General features: G+C 37.1%; 2 protein-coding genes across 2 annotated transcripts; both read right to left on the bottom strand.

Annotated features, from left to right (window-relative positions):
* Positions 1-313: 313 nt before the first annotated feature.
* LOC119054071 (olfactory receptor 10AG1-like) lies at positions 314-1,270 on the bottom strand. Its single transcript, XM_037151900.2, has one exon. It carries the CDS (start codon positions 1,268-1,270, stop codon positions 314-316), a length of 957 nt encoding a protein of 318 aa, XP_037007795.2.
* A 9,718-nt stretch (positions 1,271-10,988) lies between these two features.
* LOC119054077 (olfactory receptor 5F1) lies at positions 10,989-11,933 on the bottom strand. Its single transcript, XM_037151907.2, has one exon. It carries the CDS (start codon positions 11,931-11,933, stop codon positions 10,989-10,991), a length of 945 nt encoding a protein of 314 aa, XP_037007802.2.
* Between the last annotated feature and the right edge of the window lie 7,761 nt (positions 11,934-19,694).

The following is a 19,694-nucleotide window of genomic DNA, read 5'->3' as shown; positions in this document are numbered from 1 at the left end:
TGAGCTCTGGAAATACAGAGATGAATCACTTTGTTGTGAAAAAGAAAATGTAGGTAATATTCTGAAATCTTTAAAAACAACAACAAACTTTAATGACTCCAGTGTGTTATTTCAGATATTGTAATACTTTGGATTGAGTTTGGAATTAATTTGCTATTTAAAAATAATAGCAGAGTTTATTTCATGTGAGATATAATATGATATAACTCATCCAGAATAATTAAGATTTCTAGCAGTACTGGAGAAGAATCAAAATTAATGTCTGGATACTATGATAAGTAAGAAACAAATTTTAGGAAGTTACATTGTCGGGTCATAGAACAATCCATTTTGACAAGAATTTTCTCAATGCTACCATAACATCTTTGTTTCTCAGACAATATATCATGGGGTTAAACAATGGTGTCACAATGGTATAAAAGAGAGAAAGAAATTTGTCCATCCCTGTTAAATGACTCGACTTTGGTCTCAAATATGAAATGATGCCTGATCCGAAGAATAAAGCTACAACCATGAGATGGGAAGAGCAGGTGGAGAACACCTTGGCTCGCCCAGTTACTGACGGCAGCTTCAGGATGGTGGAGATTATTTTCACATAAGATCCAAAAATCAACATAAAAGGAATAGTGACAACTAAGACAGCAACCACATAAATCAACATCTCTGCCATAAAAGTGTCCCCACAGGCAAGCTGAAGTATGGGTGGAACGTCACAGAAAAAGTGATTCAACTGGTGAGATCCACAGAAGGGTAGAGAGAAAATCTGGTAGGTGAACCCAATGTGGACTGGAATTCCAGTCACCCAACAGCCAGCTGCCAACTGTATGCACATCCTGTTGTTCATGATGAGAGGGTAGAGTAATGGGTTACAGATGGCAACATACCTATCATAAGCCATTACAGTCAGAATAAAGCACTCAGTGGCTCCCAAGACCAGAAAGAAATACATCTGAGTAGCACAAGCCAGAAAGGAAATATTTCTGTTTTGTGTACAAAGATCTATTAACATTCTGGGGACAATGACTGACACGTAACATATTTCCAAGGAAGAAAAGTTCCCAAGGAAATAATACATGGGGTTACGAAGGGAAGGATCAACATTGATTATTATAATAATGAGGCTATTTCCCATCATAATAATCACATAAATTATCAAAAACACCCCAAACAGAAATCCTTGGAGGTCAGGAACATCGGAAAAACCGAGCAGGATAAAACCCATCAATGTAGTATGGTTCCCCGGTGGGGGATTTTGTCCTGTGGGTTCCATATATGAACAAAATGATTTCAAGCTTAGAAGTCACTTCAATTGACTGGCACAGGATAGATAATCTGGGGGGGGGGGGTTGTTGTTTTTGTATTTTTGGTAGTATATTTCAAATCCAATATCCTAAACTTCTACTATGTAAAAGCAGAAAACAATCTCAAATTTAATTTTTCCTGTTCATATTAACAATGTGGGTAAATTGATAGCACAGCAAAACAGACAGCAATGCAATTAGAGCAAAACAGGACAGAGAGCTGCCTCAGAACAAGAACTGCTCTAGGTCACCTGTAACATTCTCTCACCAGAAATTTTACTCCTTCCTGACAAATCTGCTGTCTATTTGCTTTTTATTTGTATTTTGTCCTGCCTAGCACCTTCTAGAGTACAAGCTGCTTAGATGATTTTTTTTCACATTTGGTTCTATGTTTCCCCTGTGAACTTCATCATGGCTTGTCAAAGGGCAAAGTCATCAGTAAGACTCCACTGTAGAGCTGGTTCAGGCCAGCCTGGGCCACTTCCTACCTGGGAAAGAGTTAGAGACACTCATCAGAAAAAGAAGAACTATAGCCTTGCTCCATTAGGAAAACAATTCCATTTAATATACCATAGAAATGTATACTAGTAATACATCATAACAAGTCATACATTCATTTGAATTTTAGAGTGTGGAATAAAGATATAAAATTTTGATTTAATATGTCCTTATCTCTGCCAGGGCCCCCAACAATCTTAACAGCTTTACTTATATTCTGAATTTGAGGCATAATTTAGAAATAATTAGGTAAGTTTAGGCTTTTATGGGGTAATTACACAAGGAAAAGTGAAAATAAAATGTGTAAGATAACTTGATAATAGTAATGTTTGTGCCCAAAACCAGACAAAATGTGAAATCTGCTTTTGTGCACCTGTTCCTATCTCTATACATGTGTTCTATAATCCTGCTTGAATATGTAATATGTAATATGTAATATGTAATATGTAATATATCATGAATGTTATGCATGATGCATATTTAAAATACTTGTACTTAAATAACCATTATAAGACACAATGTTAAATGCAGTGTAGGTTTAGCCTAATTAGCTCCTTAAATAATTAAGCATTTTAGACCAAATACGTTCAGTCCCTCCTCCACTGTACTGAATCCTAGGCATCATTTTTGTGATTTTCATCCAGCCTTTGTTAATACTAACCAATGACCTTTTTAACACATTGCCATATGCCAAATCTACATTGTCATGACTTTTGAAGTTTCTCCTCCATTTTCCAGAGTCCAAACTCATCTTTTCCTACAGAATACAACCTTCCTTTCTTCTGTTAAGGCCCCAAGTTCCTGCTTTCTGCACAAACCCCAAACTACTGGAACAACTTAAATTTCTACACTTTGTTTCTTCCTCTTCACCAATCCTAACCCCTTCCCTTCTTAGTTCAGTGAATTCTCCATCCTGACATTAATGTTAAATTTTCACAGCATACCCTAAAGATAAAAGCTCCCTCCTCACTCTTCCATGCTCTGGCTCAGGAATCAGGGACCTGGGATATTTCAGATTCAAATAGTATGTTCTATAAACTGAGACTGAATTCATGCCTCCAAGGTTTCCCTTCTATCTCTTTGTTTTTCTGATCTCTCTCTCTCTCTCTCTCATCTCTCTCTCTCTCTCTCTCTCTCTCTCTCTCTCTCTTTCTTTCCTTCTCTACATATTTGGTTGTCATTTTACCATTTTATATCTTCTCAAACTTTCAAGATTTTATATCACCTTAACTATATGTGTTTTTCCTCAGAAGTCATACCTCACTATAAAACAGCTGCAACAAAAGCAGAATTGAATTTTCAGTGACCCAGATACATTTGATAATCATATCAGGAACTCAATCAATATATATTTTGTAGTATATTCTGTACTTTATTGTGGATAAATACTAGTACATTAAACACAAAATGTGTTAGAGACCAAGGATGCTAATGATAAATGACGTTATCCCACTTTCTGTCTTTACAAAGCTTACAGACTAGTAGTGACATCAGGCAAATTGGTCGGGTATTACCCTAGAACAAGCATCACCTATGAAGAGAAAAACAGAAGGTGCTAAGGGAGCACCAGGCAATTTCTTGAGGAAGTAACAATGACTGTGAGCTTTGTCAGATCTTACAGTATCACAGAATCATTTTTTAATATTTTTTTCATTTAAGAGAATAAAACATTTTTCAGAAAAAAATTTTCTCATATCATTGTTTAGTTTTGTATCCACTAGCTAGTTGAGTGCTTATATGGATGAGTGGTTTACAAATATTCTATTAGAAAAATTTAATTAGATTCAAGACTCAGTGACCAAAGAAGGTGGCACTGATTTACTTAAAATGAAAGTTGCATATATTCTGGTAATATGCCCTTCCCTGCTTAAAAATATACACAGTAATAATAATATGTAACTCATAGAATTGTTTTGAGGAGTAAGTGATATAACCCATGTTAACAGCCTACTGTAAAATAGGTAGTTTGGGTTCTATTAGACACTGTTATGATGATTATTATTATCATATTTATTGTATTTATCATTGTTGATTTAACTTATTTAATTTTTACTTTCTTCTCAAACTTTTCTCACCTTGTATCCTGCCCTGGAATAGGCTTTTTTAAAAAGGAGAAAATGTTCAGGATCATGTTTTTGCAGGAATACTGAACTTAAAATTGGTAGATGGAGAGCAGGATGACAGCTGGGGGGATTAGGGGTTGGTGGGATTGAATGGAAAGGAAAAAGGACTCATGGACATTGACAACAATGTGGTTATTGCTGGAGGGAGTGGTATAAGGGGACTAAATGGTCATGGAAAAATACAATAAAGATTAAATAAAAGTATTGCAGGTTATTCTATGCTATGTGGGTACAAACCAGCAATAATACCTGGGGGAAAACCACTCTAGTTTCCTGGGCTTCTGTTTTCTCTTCTATGTGCCAGTTTCCTGTGCTTGGGGCACAGAGGCGAAGTAGACTTTGCTATAGAAATATAAACAATTAAATTGACCCAAATTCTATTTAATATATGAAAGCATCCCCAGAGATAAGTGTGTTTATTTTTACTGAAATTGATCTATTCTTTCCATTAACAGATAATAGTATTTTGCAGTTGTAATATGGAAACCCCAGTTCTTCCTGTACCAATTTTTCTGTTTTAGCAGGAACTAATGTAACCATGGAGAGAGCAGAAATGTGCGATTATTTGAAGCTATTTTTTAATGTTGACTGTTTTTGAACAATGTATCATGTACTAACTACATTATTGATGTATTACCTCATGTATTACATTCTGAATAAAGTAGGTACTGTTATTATTTACATTTTGCATAGAGTCAGAGGCATAGAGAAGTTATACAACTTGCCCAATATCAAGAAGCTGGTGTGACCTAGCTGATGTCAAACTTGACAGTGCAATGCCAGAATCTCTATTCCTTTCCCCTGGAATATATTTATTGAAAAAATTGCATGTAAGTGGATCCACACACATGAAACCCATGTTGTTGAAGTTACAACTGCATGTTAGGTTTGCTTCATTTGAATGATTTGGCTTTTCTCTCTTGAGCACGCCCTACAGCAGCTTTGCCTGCCACCAACAGGCCTCTCACCTGGCCAGTGTGTGCCTGCATCTGTGAGACATGGCACTGGTCTGGGGCAGTGGTTGCTTGGGAGGTCTCCTGCCCTCAGCAGCAGCATCACTGGCCTGCCCACACACTCCCACAGTATTGCAGAGTCCATGTCCTTCATCAAAATTTAATGAGTTTAATTTAACAGTTCAGTGGGAAGTCTTATTTTGAATCTAATATCCCAAATGATATCAATAAAATTAAAAAATATAAAACTTCACAGCAGCAAGGTAATTTTATATGTCTTATATCTCATTTACTGTTATAGAAGTAAAAAGTGGATTTGATTACTTATAGGTAAAATCCATGTATTTTAAATTCAGAAGAATGATCTCCTAAGTTAATCTGATTGGAAGAAAGTATTTTCTTTGATAACTTCTTTTTAAAGATTTTGTTTATTTATTTTTAGAGAGAGAGGAAGGGAGGTAGAATGAGAAGGAGAGAAACATCCCTGTGTGGTTGCCTCTCATATGCTGCCCGCCCACTGGAGACCTGGCCCACAACCCAACCATATGCCCTGACTGAGAATCGAACTGGGGACACTTTGGTTCACAGTCCAGGCTCACAGTCCTGAACTATACTAGCCAGGTCTTTGATGACTTTTCATATTTGAGTTTAAAAATAATGTACTACCAGCCATGACTGGTGTGGCTCAGAGAGTTGGGTGTCATGCTGCAAACCAAAAGGTCACCTATTGGATTCCCAGTCAGGCACATGCCTGAGCCCTGGGCCACCTCCCACGCTGGGAGCATGGGAAAGACAACCTGTTGATGTTTCTCTCGCATATTGATCTTTCTCGCTCTCTCTTCCTCCTTCCCTTCCTGTGTCACTAAAAATAAATAAATAAATAATTTTAAAAGATAACATACTAGCATAAATTAAGCAAGGTAAAACACTGCTTACCTGTTTGTATTATGGAGAAATCACTGTGTGTTGCTTATTTTATAAAAATATGATTTATATAATGTAAAGTTTTGCTAAACTATTCAAGTAATAAAGTCAGCCATTCTTATTTTTCCTGAAGCGCATACTCCACTTTTAAATCTATCAGTGTACCTTGAGTAAGCAATAGCCTCTTAACTTATGAAAGCATCTTCTGTCCAGGGCAAGCTGCACGTTTAACTCAGTTATCTGTTTATCAAGTGGGAACTCAGAACGCAACTGAAGCTGCCTCTGGTTGGATTAGTGCTGCAGGAAGATGCTCTCAGTGGAATATGACTGCGGAGCTCTAGCCTCCCTACCACTTCCCTTTACCTTCTGCCCTCCTCTTCATATTTGGAGAATGCAAGCAATTCCCCATTGGGAAAGTCTATATTAAGGCAGTCACAGCCTTAAAGCTGGTCTGTACCTACATATGAAATCCAAGGATACTGAATTTGAAATTGTTACGTGCCATTTCTTAACCTCAAAGAATGTAACATGGAAGTGATCTAGAGGTCATACATTGTGTATGTTGTTCATCTGTTAAAGCTCCCTGCTCATGCTGTGGGTAGAATTTATCTTTAGCTACAGATATTTACATAAGAAAAAATAGATTTGGACAAGAGCATATAGTATACTAAGTCTCAAGGTTTCTATAACAGAAAATGAGTTTATTATGTCTTTAGAACTAATAGGAGAGTGAAGATAGTGAAAACTTATTATCACTGTAAATATTTGTAAGCTATAAAACATAGCCAGTACATGCATCAGCTATTCTCTATTTGCTGAAGCATTAAATAAATATGCCACTACATAAGACACTGAACTATAACCTTCAGGAGGCACAGAAAACTTTGCACCTTGTGGACTGGCCATGTGTCTGACCACCAAAGTCCTGTTTATCTTTTAGACCAAGCTGTTGTGCCACATCTATGAAAAGTGACCCCTTATTTTTGCAGACAGTGTTAAATATTTCTAATGTAATGGTCTTTTTTGACCCTTATGATATTACATTGTAATTTTTATTTCATAATTTGATTTCTTTTCCCTGTTATAAACTCCTTGATTCCAGGGCATTTTTCTTATTTTCTTTCTGGTGCACACCCAGCACCAAGAATGGAGACATCTGCATGGGGCATTTGGACTTTTTAGGGACTCAATGATTTACACCCATGTCATTTAATTTTTTAAAATCATTAATGACATATACTATGTTTACTTATATTTTAGGAAGTGATCAAAATGTCTGAAAGGTGATATGAAATAAGAATATGATATACTTTAGTGAGGACAAGAGTGAAAAAGTGGGGTGATGACTTAGGAGATGATTGCTGTAACTTTTATGAGGAAGGAGAGTCCCAAATTTGAATCAACCAGAACCATTTCTTGCTACTCTTTAAACAAGACCCATGAGATTTCATTTCTTTTGGATGTATATCTGGAAGTGAAATTCTTGGCTCATACAGCATCTTTATTTCTAATTTTTTAAGGAAACTCCATACAGTTTTCCATAGTGGCTGTACCAATATACATTCCCACCAACATTTATCTCATGTCCCTTTTTGTTAATACACGTTTCACCAGGTATAAAGTGGCATATCACTGTGTTTTTCACTTGCATCTCCTTGACAATTAGTGATGTCAAGCATCTTCTCATATTCCTGCTGGCCATTTGTATTTATTTGGAAAAAATTATTTAGGAGATAAATAAAATATTATTTATTTTTGTCCACTGAAATTTACTATGAATTAACACACAATCTTTGATTCTATTTGACTACTGTGAAGTTAAATGGAATTATTACTTCACTGAACCTCAGCACTAACCTTTACCTAAGGTTTATTACATACAATATGTATGTCCTTCCATGTTTAATAGATCAATGAAACTTACATTACTAATATTACTTTACATTTAACAAACTAAATAAAAAATATTTTTATATAATAACATTTTTCTGTTCGTACATACTTTTTTCTTGCTTAAATGTAGGGCTTCATCTATCAGTGATTATTTTTAGTTCTTTTATGAGTTTCATTATTTTTTATTGTTGTTCAAGTACAGTAGTCTCCATCTTTCCACCACCTTGGCATTTGTGATTCTTGTATATTGATTATTTTAGTTTTTCCAATCTGTTTGCTGACTTTTCCAACTTTGCCATGAGTTTTGTGAGCTATTCTTTATCTGGCTTCATTTGATCACTGATGAAATTATTGACCAAAACATAGCTTAAAGACATACATTTTGCCCTCGCTGGTGTAGTTCAGTGGATTGAACACTGGCCTGTAAACCAAAGGATTGATTCCCAGTCAGGGCACATGCCTGGATTGCAGACCAGTTCCCAGCAAGGGACGCACAAGAGGCAACCATACATTGATATTTCTCTCCCACTCTCCTTCCCTTCCCCTCTAAAGATAAATGGAAAAATCTTTTAAAAAAAGACATACATTTCAAACTTTACGAATTTTTATAAATAAATTAGTCAACCATTGACTAAGGCAAAACACTGATTGATATGTGTATATGCGGGATAAGTAGTAACAGTAAATATTCAAGTAAAATAAAAGACTAGCAATATTAGAAAAAAAGAAAACAATGGAGATAGTATAACAAAGAGGCAAAAAAGAATATTACATTCACAGGGGAGGTTTTCAATAAATATTGTTAAGTTCTAAAGAAAGAAGAGAATAATAAAATCACACTCAATACAAAAATTAGAAGTATCTTAATGCCTTTGGAATTTAATTGTTTTAAGTAAAAGAACGTAAAAGTATCTGGAACTTTTTACATAAATGCATTGAACAATAAGCAAGAAAATATGATAAAACATTTTTGCAAATATAAATAGATTTAAGAAATAATCCAAATTTATATAATAAACCTATATTCAATTAATTAAAAAGTAATAACTATCATTAATGATAACAGCTTCCAAAGTTGAAAACATTTGTAGACTTTTAAATGAGATCAATTATATATAGGTGAACTGAATGGAGAATAGAGAACATGTCTTAAAGTACGATAGGTCTAAAGTCCCAAATCTCAGAATAATTCAATTCATTTCCCAAGCATTGTTTCTATTTCTGTTTTACAGAAAATTAAACCATTTAATGGAACAAGTATATTAGTTTATATTTCTCACACATCCCAGTCCCATATAGGATTTTAATAAATAGAGAAGGCAGGGAAAGCACAAAAAATCTAGCCATCAAGCTGCCAGATGGTACAGAAAAAATAGGCACCACTCAGGAAACAGTGAACCACTTTGAAGAACAGCTTGATCATTCTGCTGCAGGGCCTCCAGGGCCAGGTAACTGCTATAGACATGTGGGGTGAGAGCATGGCCCACAGGTGCACAGACAGCACCAATACATTCATGAGCATTTGTTTGGCCAAGGTCACCTGCCTGGACTATTGAGGGAATTATGAATGGTCAAGCCGGGTGACCTCTTTATTAAAAACCATAAGTTTTGCTATGTAACATCCCAAATGAGTTGTTTATCACATCTGTCGGGTGCAATGTTAGCAGCAAGGGTAAGAGAAGTGTAGGAAATTTTCCCTGTAACAATTTCCCTGTAAACATTGCTGTGTCCTTAGCAGGCCCTGGCCCACACCCAGTTTTCCTCTAAGGTTCTACTAAGTCAACTCTCTGTCTACCTCCATATTAATAATGCCTAGATTTACTACTGAGATTAATTGTAATGAATTTTTATTGACACTTGGTAAAGAATTTCTACATGCAAAAAGTCTATGAGCCTATGGGAAGTAATATGTGTCAGATTCTTCCACTGAAGTCTCATACATTATACTATTTGTGACAGGTAAACGTGTATGCGTGTGGATTTCTGAGTGTGTGTCAATCTGGGATACAGAAATAGAGAACTGAAAATTTTTGAGGAGAAGAGAAGGAAATAGAATAATAGTTATTGGTACAATCTAATCAGACAATGATATTCTTATTATCACACATTTGTACAAATCACACATTTTTTATTTGGTGAATATACAATACTACATATAATTTTTAATTAATGTCACCCCAATTAATTTCATAAAAATAAAAATAAAACAAATAAAAATTAGATATCTTTAATTACATTCATCCTTTCTGTTATATTACAACCATTTTTAGTAAATTTTATATTTTCTCATTTGAGTATCATTAGTAACTTATGGGATTCCATGTGTTTGTTTATTCCAAATAATTACTATAATTATTTGTATTCTTCATGTGCAAACTGTCAAAACTTGATGAATAGTCCTTGCAGCCCAAACGTATTTGAAATTATCTTCACTTCTGGAAAACAATAATGTTTTCCAGAATCCTTCTGATTTTTCCTACTTCTTTAAATAAAGAATGATACCAAAGACTAAAATCTGGGTGTGAGATACAGATTTCTTTTGTTTATTTTTATTTATCTATATTACTTTATTTATTAGAATACATATGAACATAAGGGTATTGAGGAAAATAAAAGCTGGAAGGTTTACAGTGGCAATTAAAACTTAAGGCTTGAAATTTAAGTACTTTTCCAGGAGATAATTCAATGTTTAAAAATGGATCTTTATTTTAAATTTACTGCAGTTTGACATGTGATGTATAGTAATTGCTTAGAGATTACACATGGTGAAAAAAAGAATACATGCAGAACAAGCTGGCATGGCTCAGGGGACTGAGTGCTGGATTGAACCCGACTGAACTGTTCAATCTCAATCAGGGTTGCAGGCCAGGTCCCCAGCTGGGGGCACACAAGAGGTGACCACACATTGATGTTTCTCTCCCTCCCTTCTCCTCTCTCCAGAAATAAATAAATAAATAGACAGATAGATAGATAAACAAATAAATAAGTAAATCTTAAAAAGAATACCTGAGGAAAAACAAATGCATAATTACAAATACTATAGCTAGTTTTAGGTGATATTGTGACTTTTTCTCTAAACAGTCAATACCTTTCTTTCATTATAAATAAGCCTTAATTTTTAAGACTGAGTGAAGACACACAATGGTTAGATGAAAGATTCGTGGTCTTATATAAGTCTGATAATGCACCTGATATTACAAAACATAATTACTTACAAAATATTGTATGAAAAATTGTAAGCTTGAACAGGCATGGAAACTCATAAAATATTTTCCTGGTTTGAGAAATACAACCAGTCACAGAAATGAAGGGATCCTTTTCCTTTTAACTACATTGCATAAAGCCTCCTTTACATCCTTATTCCTCAGGCTGTAGACCAGAGGGTTCAGCATGGGGATCACCACTGTGTAGAAGACAGAAGCCACTTTGTCCTGACCAAGGGAGTAGCTGGAAGTAGGTCTCAGATAAGTATAGATGGCAGTGGAGTAGAACAGAGTTACAGCTGCCAGGTGAGAGGCACAGGTTGAGAAAGCTTTGTGCCGACCCTCCCCAGAATGCATACGAAAGATGGAGAGGAGAATGTAGGAGTAAGACGCAAGGATGACCAGCAGAACACCAACCATATTCACTCCAGCAAAAGTGGAAAAGATGCTTTCATTCAGGTGTGTGTCAGAGCATGAGAGCTTAAAGAGTGGAGGGCTGTCACAGAAGAAGTGGTGGATGACATTGGAACCACAGAATGGCAGCCTGCTCACATAGCTTGTGTTCACCATGGAGTTCAAGAGTCCTGCTGTGAAAGCCCCTGCTGCCATTTTCAGGCAGGTTGTCCTGGACATGACCACGGGGTAAAGAAGAGGGTTGCATATGGCCACATAACGGTCGTAGGCCATCAGCCCAAAGAGGAGGCATTCAGTTGTGGCCAAGGCAATGAAGAAGTACATCTGCAGAAAGCAGCCAGCAAAGGAGATGGTTTTCTTCTCTGACAGTAAATCCACCAGCATCTTTGGGGTGATGGTGGAGGAATAACACATGTCCACAAAGGACAGGTTAGCCAGGAAGAAATACATGGGTGTGTGAAGTCGGGAATCACTCCTGATTAAGAGGATCAACCCCAAATTCCCCCAAACTGTCAGTGTGTAAATCACAGAAAAGAGCAAGAAGAGGAAAACCTGTAGCTCCAGAGTGTCTGCCAATCCCAGCAGGACAAACTCAGTCACCAAAGTGTAATTTGTTCTGGTCATGTATTACAAATACAGTTTAGTCTAATTCATATAGGTGTGTGGAAAATAATAGGAATGTTAATTATTCACACATGGGAAAAACAACTCCCTCTGTTAATATGTCATAGCATATAGTGTTTGAAGAGAGAGAATTAGTGGACACATGGAGAAATCTTTGAATTTATGAAGCAATTGACTTTATGAAATCTGGTTGCAGGCCCCTCAAATTACTAGTCTCAACCACACACTCCACTTAAGTTTCTGCAAATATGATATAGATGTTGTCCTCTTGCAGCCCAGATCAAAAAATGCAAAGGATGAACATATTCCTGCTGTAGTCTTTCCAAGACTCTGAAAGGTATGAAATTTAACACAGATCCATTGTTTATTTCTCAAGACCATTTTCGCTAAGCAAAAATAGTTACTTTTTTCTATAAACAATATTTGACACCTATTGATACTGAATTTTTGCAGTGTTTAAACATGAACCAAATAACTGCTCTAGATACACAGTACACAATAGAATTAACGTCATTTTAGTGGGAGACACAGTACCTTCCAGGACAGTAAGTAACAGCATAAAAACCTTGTGAGGTTCCTTCCCCAGTGTCTTACTCAGTGTAGACTCTTTTCTTTTTTAAGTGGTTCTTAGTTGGACCTAAAAATTAAAAAGGATCATTTCATAAATGAAATAAAATGCACTAAATATTAGAATTATCTATTGGTAAATATTTGAGACTCCTTCTGCATAAATATATGCTTCTGCCCTTTTATTATGTTTTCCTGGAACAAAATTGAGTAACCAGGGGGACCAGATTATAGGATTTAATTGTAGAGTCAATCCTCTGAGGGCAGAAACTCCTAGTCTCGAAAAAAAATAAAATATAATCACATGCAGTTGCATGTAATCAAACATTGCATCATGAAATTGTTTCTGATTTCTGTATACCTTAAAGTAATTTGCTGATGCAAAAGAAAATTAACTGGCTAGTGCATTGCCTCTCTCTTAGTATTTTTAGCCTATTTCCAATGGGTCATTGCCCACTAGCGATTATCACTTTTCCCTTTACCCAAGTGTGTCTTGTGTGGTCAGGTGAGAGCAGCGGGGGGCATCCTGGGAGAATAGATTCTTCCTTTTTCTGACTCACTTTAACTTTAGTGCAACTCTGTTCTTGAGTGAAATATTGAGAAGGATGAACTAACTAAATATATTGTACAGTGCTTTAAATAATTATATCCTGATCAAATAGAATAACAAATAAGAAATTTAACTTCTATTTTTGATTAAAGAATTATATTGGCTTATTGAAAGTATTGCCTGTGATTCTTCAGCTAGAAGGGGGTGATAATGCAGATTTTCTAGGCCTAAATACACAAGTCAAACAAGGTTGAATACAGCACACTGGGTATCCTATGCTCAGAGAGTCTATTTGTAGGAAGAACTCATAATGCATTGAGTTCTGTATTACACTTCTCCACTTACATCCTCAATTAGTTTTCTATATCAGTCTTTGAGGGAGGCATTATTATTTTACAGACTTTGTGCATGAATAAAGAAAACTTTGACCTATAAATGACTTTCCAAGGACAAATTCCTAGAAAGTAGAATTATCTTGAGCTCAGATTATAACAAAAGGCATTAATTCCTAGCTACCTAATTTTCTTGTTTAGTTTTATTTTATCTCAGTTGCTTAGAAGATTTTATGTATATTATAAATACATATATACACACATATGTACACTATAATACATATACACACATATATACATATTTGCACAAAAAATATACACATATATATGGGTATCTTCCCATAAATATAATCTTTCAATCATGAGAATGGTGGAGTTTTCATGCTTCCAAATGAAGAAGTGTAACATCATGAAAGGTATTGCTTATGGTGGGTAGAAGGAAATAGAAGAATGTAAAGTAGGGATAAATGCTGAAGGAAGGAGACTTGACTTAGGGTGTTGAAAAGACACTGCAATATACAGGAGATGTTATCATAGAATTGTGCACCTCAAACCTGTATAATTTCATTAATCAATGCAACTCCAGTAAATTCAATAACAAAATTTGACATAAAGATTTTATCAGTATGACATTAAATTATCTCCTGAGTACATCTGGGCAAATTTCTTGCTATTTATTTTTTATTGATTGATTCATCGATTGTGCTTTTCTTCTGATTATCTTGTGAGGTAATACAGATATTGACTTTCACAAAAGGTACGTAAGAAATAAACTCTAGTGTTCTGACAATTACAGTCTCTTCACTGGAAATAAATATGTTATTGATCAAAGGGACTTTACAGTTAATGACATTTAAAGTAAGTTCTGAATCTTTACACATCCTTATCCTGCTATTACTAAAATAAAATCTATAAAATGGAGTCAGAGAGCATAGTTTTAAATGAGATAAACATATTTGTTAATCTACTTACCTGACATAGATACTCATTCTTTTGTTAATTCAGATTTCCATGTCTTGATTTCATTAGGTAAGATTGTTTTATAGTCTGTAATTAAAAAATTTTAAGACCACAACAAGAAATGTAGAATAAAACATGTAACTACAAAAATCTACTAAATTGTATAAGGCATATTAATAACAAGTTGTCATGATGCTGGGAAGATGGTGACAGAGTAGGACGCAGTGGTTTCTAGCTCCCGTACTCATGGGTGAAAATCCTGGCAGATCAATAAGGAAACAGCACAATAAACCATCGGTTACCCAGCATTTATGAAATTAAAAGACCAGAGATTATGACCGACTCTGAAACACCAGACAGCGGCAGAGTCAGCTATGGGAGCTGGGACACATGCGGCCCCTGTGCCTCCTCCATAGCAATGGGCCTGGGAGCCAGGGAGTCAGGTATGGGAGCCGGACATTCCAAGCTCCTGTGACAAATCTGGGCACCAGAGGAGTCAGCTACGGGAGCCGGGACATTCTCGGGCCTTGTGCCGCTGCCATAGCGATGGGACTGGACAGTGGGGAGTCAGGTACGGGACCTGGGATGCTCGAGGCTCTTCTGACTGGCCTGGCACCGTAGAAGTCAGCTACCAGAGCTGGGACACTCTCGGCCCCTGTGCTGCTGCCCTAGCAACAGGGCCTAAGCACCGGAGGAGTCGGCTACAGGAGCCAGAACACTAAGCAGTGGTAGATGACCAGCACCAGGACCAGATTGAGAGTAGGAGGAGACAGAGAACATCAAGACACCGGAAGGAGTCTGCACCACAGAAGTTCACACCATAAACCCAGGGAGTCGGAACAGATCAATTTTAGAAGCTGAGACTAATAAGAAGAGTCTATAGCAATGGGAAGACAAAGAAACAATCCCCAAATGAAAGAAAAAGCAGAAACTTCAGAAAGAATGTTAGATGAAATAGAGGCTAATCAACTATCAAATAGTGAATTTAAAGCACTGGTTACTATGAAGTTCAAAGAGCTCACAGTGAGCTCTCAGAAACTACAGGGGAACTAAAATGATCTCTCTGCAAACTACATCAACATGAAAAAGGAAATAGAAAATATCAGCAAGGGACAAGAGGAAATGAAGAATACAATTTTTGAATTGAAGAACACAGTAGAAAGTTACAAAAGTAGAATAGATGAGGCAGCAGATAGGATTAGCAAGTTGGAGAACAAAGTAGAAAGCATCTCAAAGAAAGAGCAAGAAAATGAAAGGAGGCTCAGGAAGAATGAAGAGGGATTAAGAGAAATGCAAGACAATATGAAACGTAATAATATCCAAAAAATAGAAAAAGAAGAAGAAGAAGAAGAAGAAGAAGAAGAAGAAGAAGAAGAAGAAGAAGAAGAAGAAGAAGAAGGAGAAGAAGAAGGGACATAAAACATATTTGAAAGAGCAATGAGAGAAAATTTCCCTAATTTGATGACAGAAAAAGTCACACAACTCCAGGAATCACACAGAGTCCCAATCAAGAGGAACCCAAGGAGGCCCACTTCAAGACACATCATCAAAATGGCAAAATTCCAAGACAAAGAGAGAATCTTAAAGGCAGCAAGGGAGAAAAAAGAAGTAACATACAAGGGAGCCTCAATAAGGTTAGATACTGACTTCTCAGTGGAAACACTCCAAGCAAGAAGAGAATGGCAAGAAATATTCCAAGTAATGAGAACCAGAGGCCTACAACCAAGGCTATTTTACCCAGCAAGGCTCTCATCAAGATAGAAGGCCAAATAAAGAGCTTCCAAGACAAAACAAGCCTAAAAAAATATGCCTCCACCAAACCAGCTCTACAAGAAATACTAAAAGGACTGCTTTAAGGAAAGGAAGGAAAAGACACAGACACAGAGGAACACAGTACAAAAATGGCAATAAATAAGTACCTATCAATAATAACCTTAAACGTAAATGAATTAAATTCTCCAATTAAAAGACACGGAATAGCTGAATGGATAAGAAAGCATGACCCACACATATGCTGCCTACAAGAGACCCACCTCAGGACAACAGACCATCACAGACTAAAAGTGAAAGGCTGGAAACAAGTTTTCCCAGCAAACGGACAAGAAAAAAACCTGGGGTAGTAATTCTCATATCACACAAATTAGACTTCAAAAAGAGGGCCATAAAGAGAGATCCAGAAGGTCACTTCATTATACTCAAGGGAAGAATCCACCAAGAAGACATGAACATCATAAATATATATGCAACAAACATAGGAGCACCCAAATATATCAAGAAAATCTTAGAGGACTTCAAGAAATATATTGACAGCGGACTTCCGCCAAGATGGAGGCATAGGTGGATGTGCCGTGCCTTCTCACACAACCAAGATTAGAGAAAACTAAATATTAGCAACAGAAAACACAGCCAGAACACAGAAAATTGAACTTTTCAGAAGTCTGTTAACAACAAATTCTTCAGCCTGACCAGTAAGGGACGAGACCAGCAGCTGGCGGAGCAGGGTTGCACAGGAGGACTCGGCCAGACACACTCAGGCCCTCGGAATCCAGGCGCAGGGTCAGACCTAGTGAGCGACCCAGCGAGCAACCAAGCGAGCGACCGCGGGGGAGACAGCCAGGCCCAGGGCTTCGTGTTGACTGAGGTCACGCATTTGTGCGCGGGTGGACAGGCGAGGGAGTGGGCGGTTGGACCTGGCCGGCAGGTCCCCAAGGCAAGCGGCAGTTGAGGGCGCCGCCATTTCCCTGCTCCGACCCCACCTCCACATACAGCGTCATAACCCAGCGACTCTGAGAGGTCCTGCCCAGGTGAACCACCTAAGGCACTGCTCCTCACACAGCTGTCAGAAACAGCAGAGGGGGTCGCCATTTCCCCGCTCTTACCACGCCCCCACATGCAGCGTCACAACCCAGCGACCTGGGAGTCCAAGGCTCCGCTTCTCACACTTCAAGGGCCCGAACAGACCAAGAATGGCACAGGAGGATCTCAGAGCCCCAGAGCCAACAAATCTAAGCGATGAAGAAATAGCAAAACTCACAGACGCACAGTTTAAACCATTGGTGATCAGGATCCTCACAGAACTGGTTGATTATACCAACAAATTAGACAAATATATGAAGGTGAAACTAATTGAAATGAATGGAATTGCACAGGACACCAATAGCAATGAAAAGGAAACTGGGACTCAAATCAATGGAGTGGACCAGAAGAAAGCAAATAATGGCCAAACAGAAAAGAGTCAAGAAGCAAGAATTCAAAGAAATGAGGAGAGTCTTAGGAACCTCCAGGACATCTTTAAACACTCCAACATCCGAATTATAGGGGTACCAGAAGGGGGAAAGGAACAGCCACCAGTGGAAAACTTATTTGAACAAATAATAAAGGAGAATTTCCCCAATCTGGCAAAGGAAATAGACTTCCAGGAAATCCAGGAAGCTCAGAGAGTCCCAAAGAAGTTGGACCCAAGAAGGAACACACCAAGGCACATCAGAATTACATTAGCCAAAATTAAAATGAAGGAGAGAATCCTAGAAGCAGCAAGAGCTAAGGGGACAGTCACCTACAAAGGAGTCCCCATCAGACTGTCAGCGGATTTCTCAAAAGACACCTTACAGGCAAGAAGGGGCTGGAAAGAGGTATTCCAAGTCATGAAATCCAAAGACCTACAACCAAGATTGCTCTATCCAGCAAAACTTTCATTTAAAATGGAAGGACAGATAAGGTGCTTCTCAGATAAGATCAAATTCAAGGAGTTCATCATCACCAAGCCCTTATTATATGAAATGTTAAAGGGACTTATCTAAGAAAAAGAAATTAAAGAAACATGAACAGTGAAAGGACAACAAACTCACAGTTATTAACAACCACACCTAAAACGAAAGCAAACTAAAAGGACAGTTAGATCATGAGTGGAAACATAGAAATGAAGATCTCAAGGAGGGTTAGCAACAGGGGAGTGGGAGGAGGAGAAGGGGGGAGAAGATACAGAAAATAAGTAGCATAGACAGTAGATAGAAAATAGATGGGGGGGCAAGAATAGCATGGGAAATATAGAATCTAAAGGACTTGAGACACATGGTCATAAACTAAAGGGGGGTAATGGTGGGGATGAGGGGTAGGGTGGAAGTGAATAAAGGGGGAATAGAACAACTGTAATAGCATAATCAATAAAAAAATAAAAAATCTTAAAATAAAAGAAATATATTGACAGCAACACAATTATAGTAGGGGATTTGAACACCCCACTATCAAAAATGGACAGATCTTCCAAACAAAATATCAACAAATATATTGTGGCATTAAACAACACCCTAGATGAAATGGACTTACCTGATATATATATAGAGAGAGCCCTTCACCCCAAAGAAGCTGAATGCACATTCTTTTCAAATGCACATGGAACATTCTCAAAGATAGACCACATGATAGGACACAAAACGAGCCTCAAAAAATTCAAGAAAATTGAAATCATACCAAGCATTTTCTCTGACCACAAGGGACTGAAATTGAAAACCAACCCCAAAGGAAAAAACCCAAAGCACCCAAAATCATGGAGACTGAATGGCATGCTATTAAACAACTAATGGGTGAAGAATGAAATTAGGGAAGAAACCAAAACGTTTCTGGAAACAAATGAAAATGAACTCACAACAACCCAAAACTTATGGGACACAGTGAAGGCAGTCCTGAGAGGGAAGTTTATAGCAATACAGGCCCACCTAAAGAAAATAGAAACATTTCAAACAAACAAACTAGCCCTACGCCTGCAAGAACTCAAGGAGCAACAATAAAGACATCTCAGAGCAAGTAGAAGGAAAGAAATAACCAAGATTAGAGCAGAATTAAATGACATAGAAACTAAAAGCACAATTCTAAGGTTAAATGAATCCAGGAGTTGGTTCTTTGAGGAGATAAACAAAAGAGACAAGCCTTTAAGTAGGCTCATCAAGAAAAGAAGAGAGAGGACACAAATAAACACAATCAGAAATGAAAGAGGAGAGATTACAACTGATACCACAGAAATAGAAGGGATTGTAAGAAATTACTATGAAGAACTGTATGCCAAGAAATTTGAAAACCTAGGGGAAATGGACACATTTCTAGAAAAATACAATCTTCCAAAACCCAATGAAAAAGAAGCAGAAAATCTAAACACACTAATAACAGCAAAAACAATAATTGAAGCAGTAATAAAAAACTCCCTTCACATGAAAGCCCAGGTCCAGATGGTTTCACAGGAGAATTCTACAAAGCATTTAAGGAAGAGCTAACCCCTATTCTCCACAGACTATTCCAAAAAATCCAGAAGGATGAAAAACTCCCAAATTCTTTTATGAAGCCAGCATCATTCTAATT

Source organism: Artibeus jamaicensis, unplaced genomic scaffold (assembly GCF_021234435.1).
Source record: "Artibeus jamaicensis isolate MK-2021 breed Jamaican fruit bat unplaced genomic scaffold, CSHL_Jam_final scaffold_614, whole genome shotgun sequence".
Lineage (NCBI taxonomy): Eukaryota > Metazoa > Chordata > Mammalia > Chiroptera > Phyllostomidae > Artibeus > Artibeus jamaicensis.
Note: the sequence above shows the minus strand (reverse complement) of the source record. Positions and strands in the feature narration are given on the sequence as shown.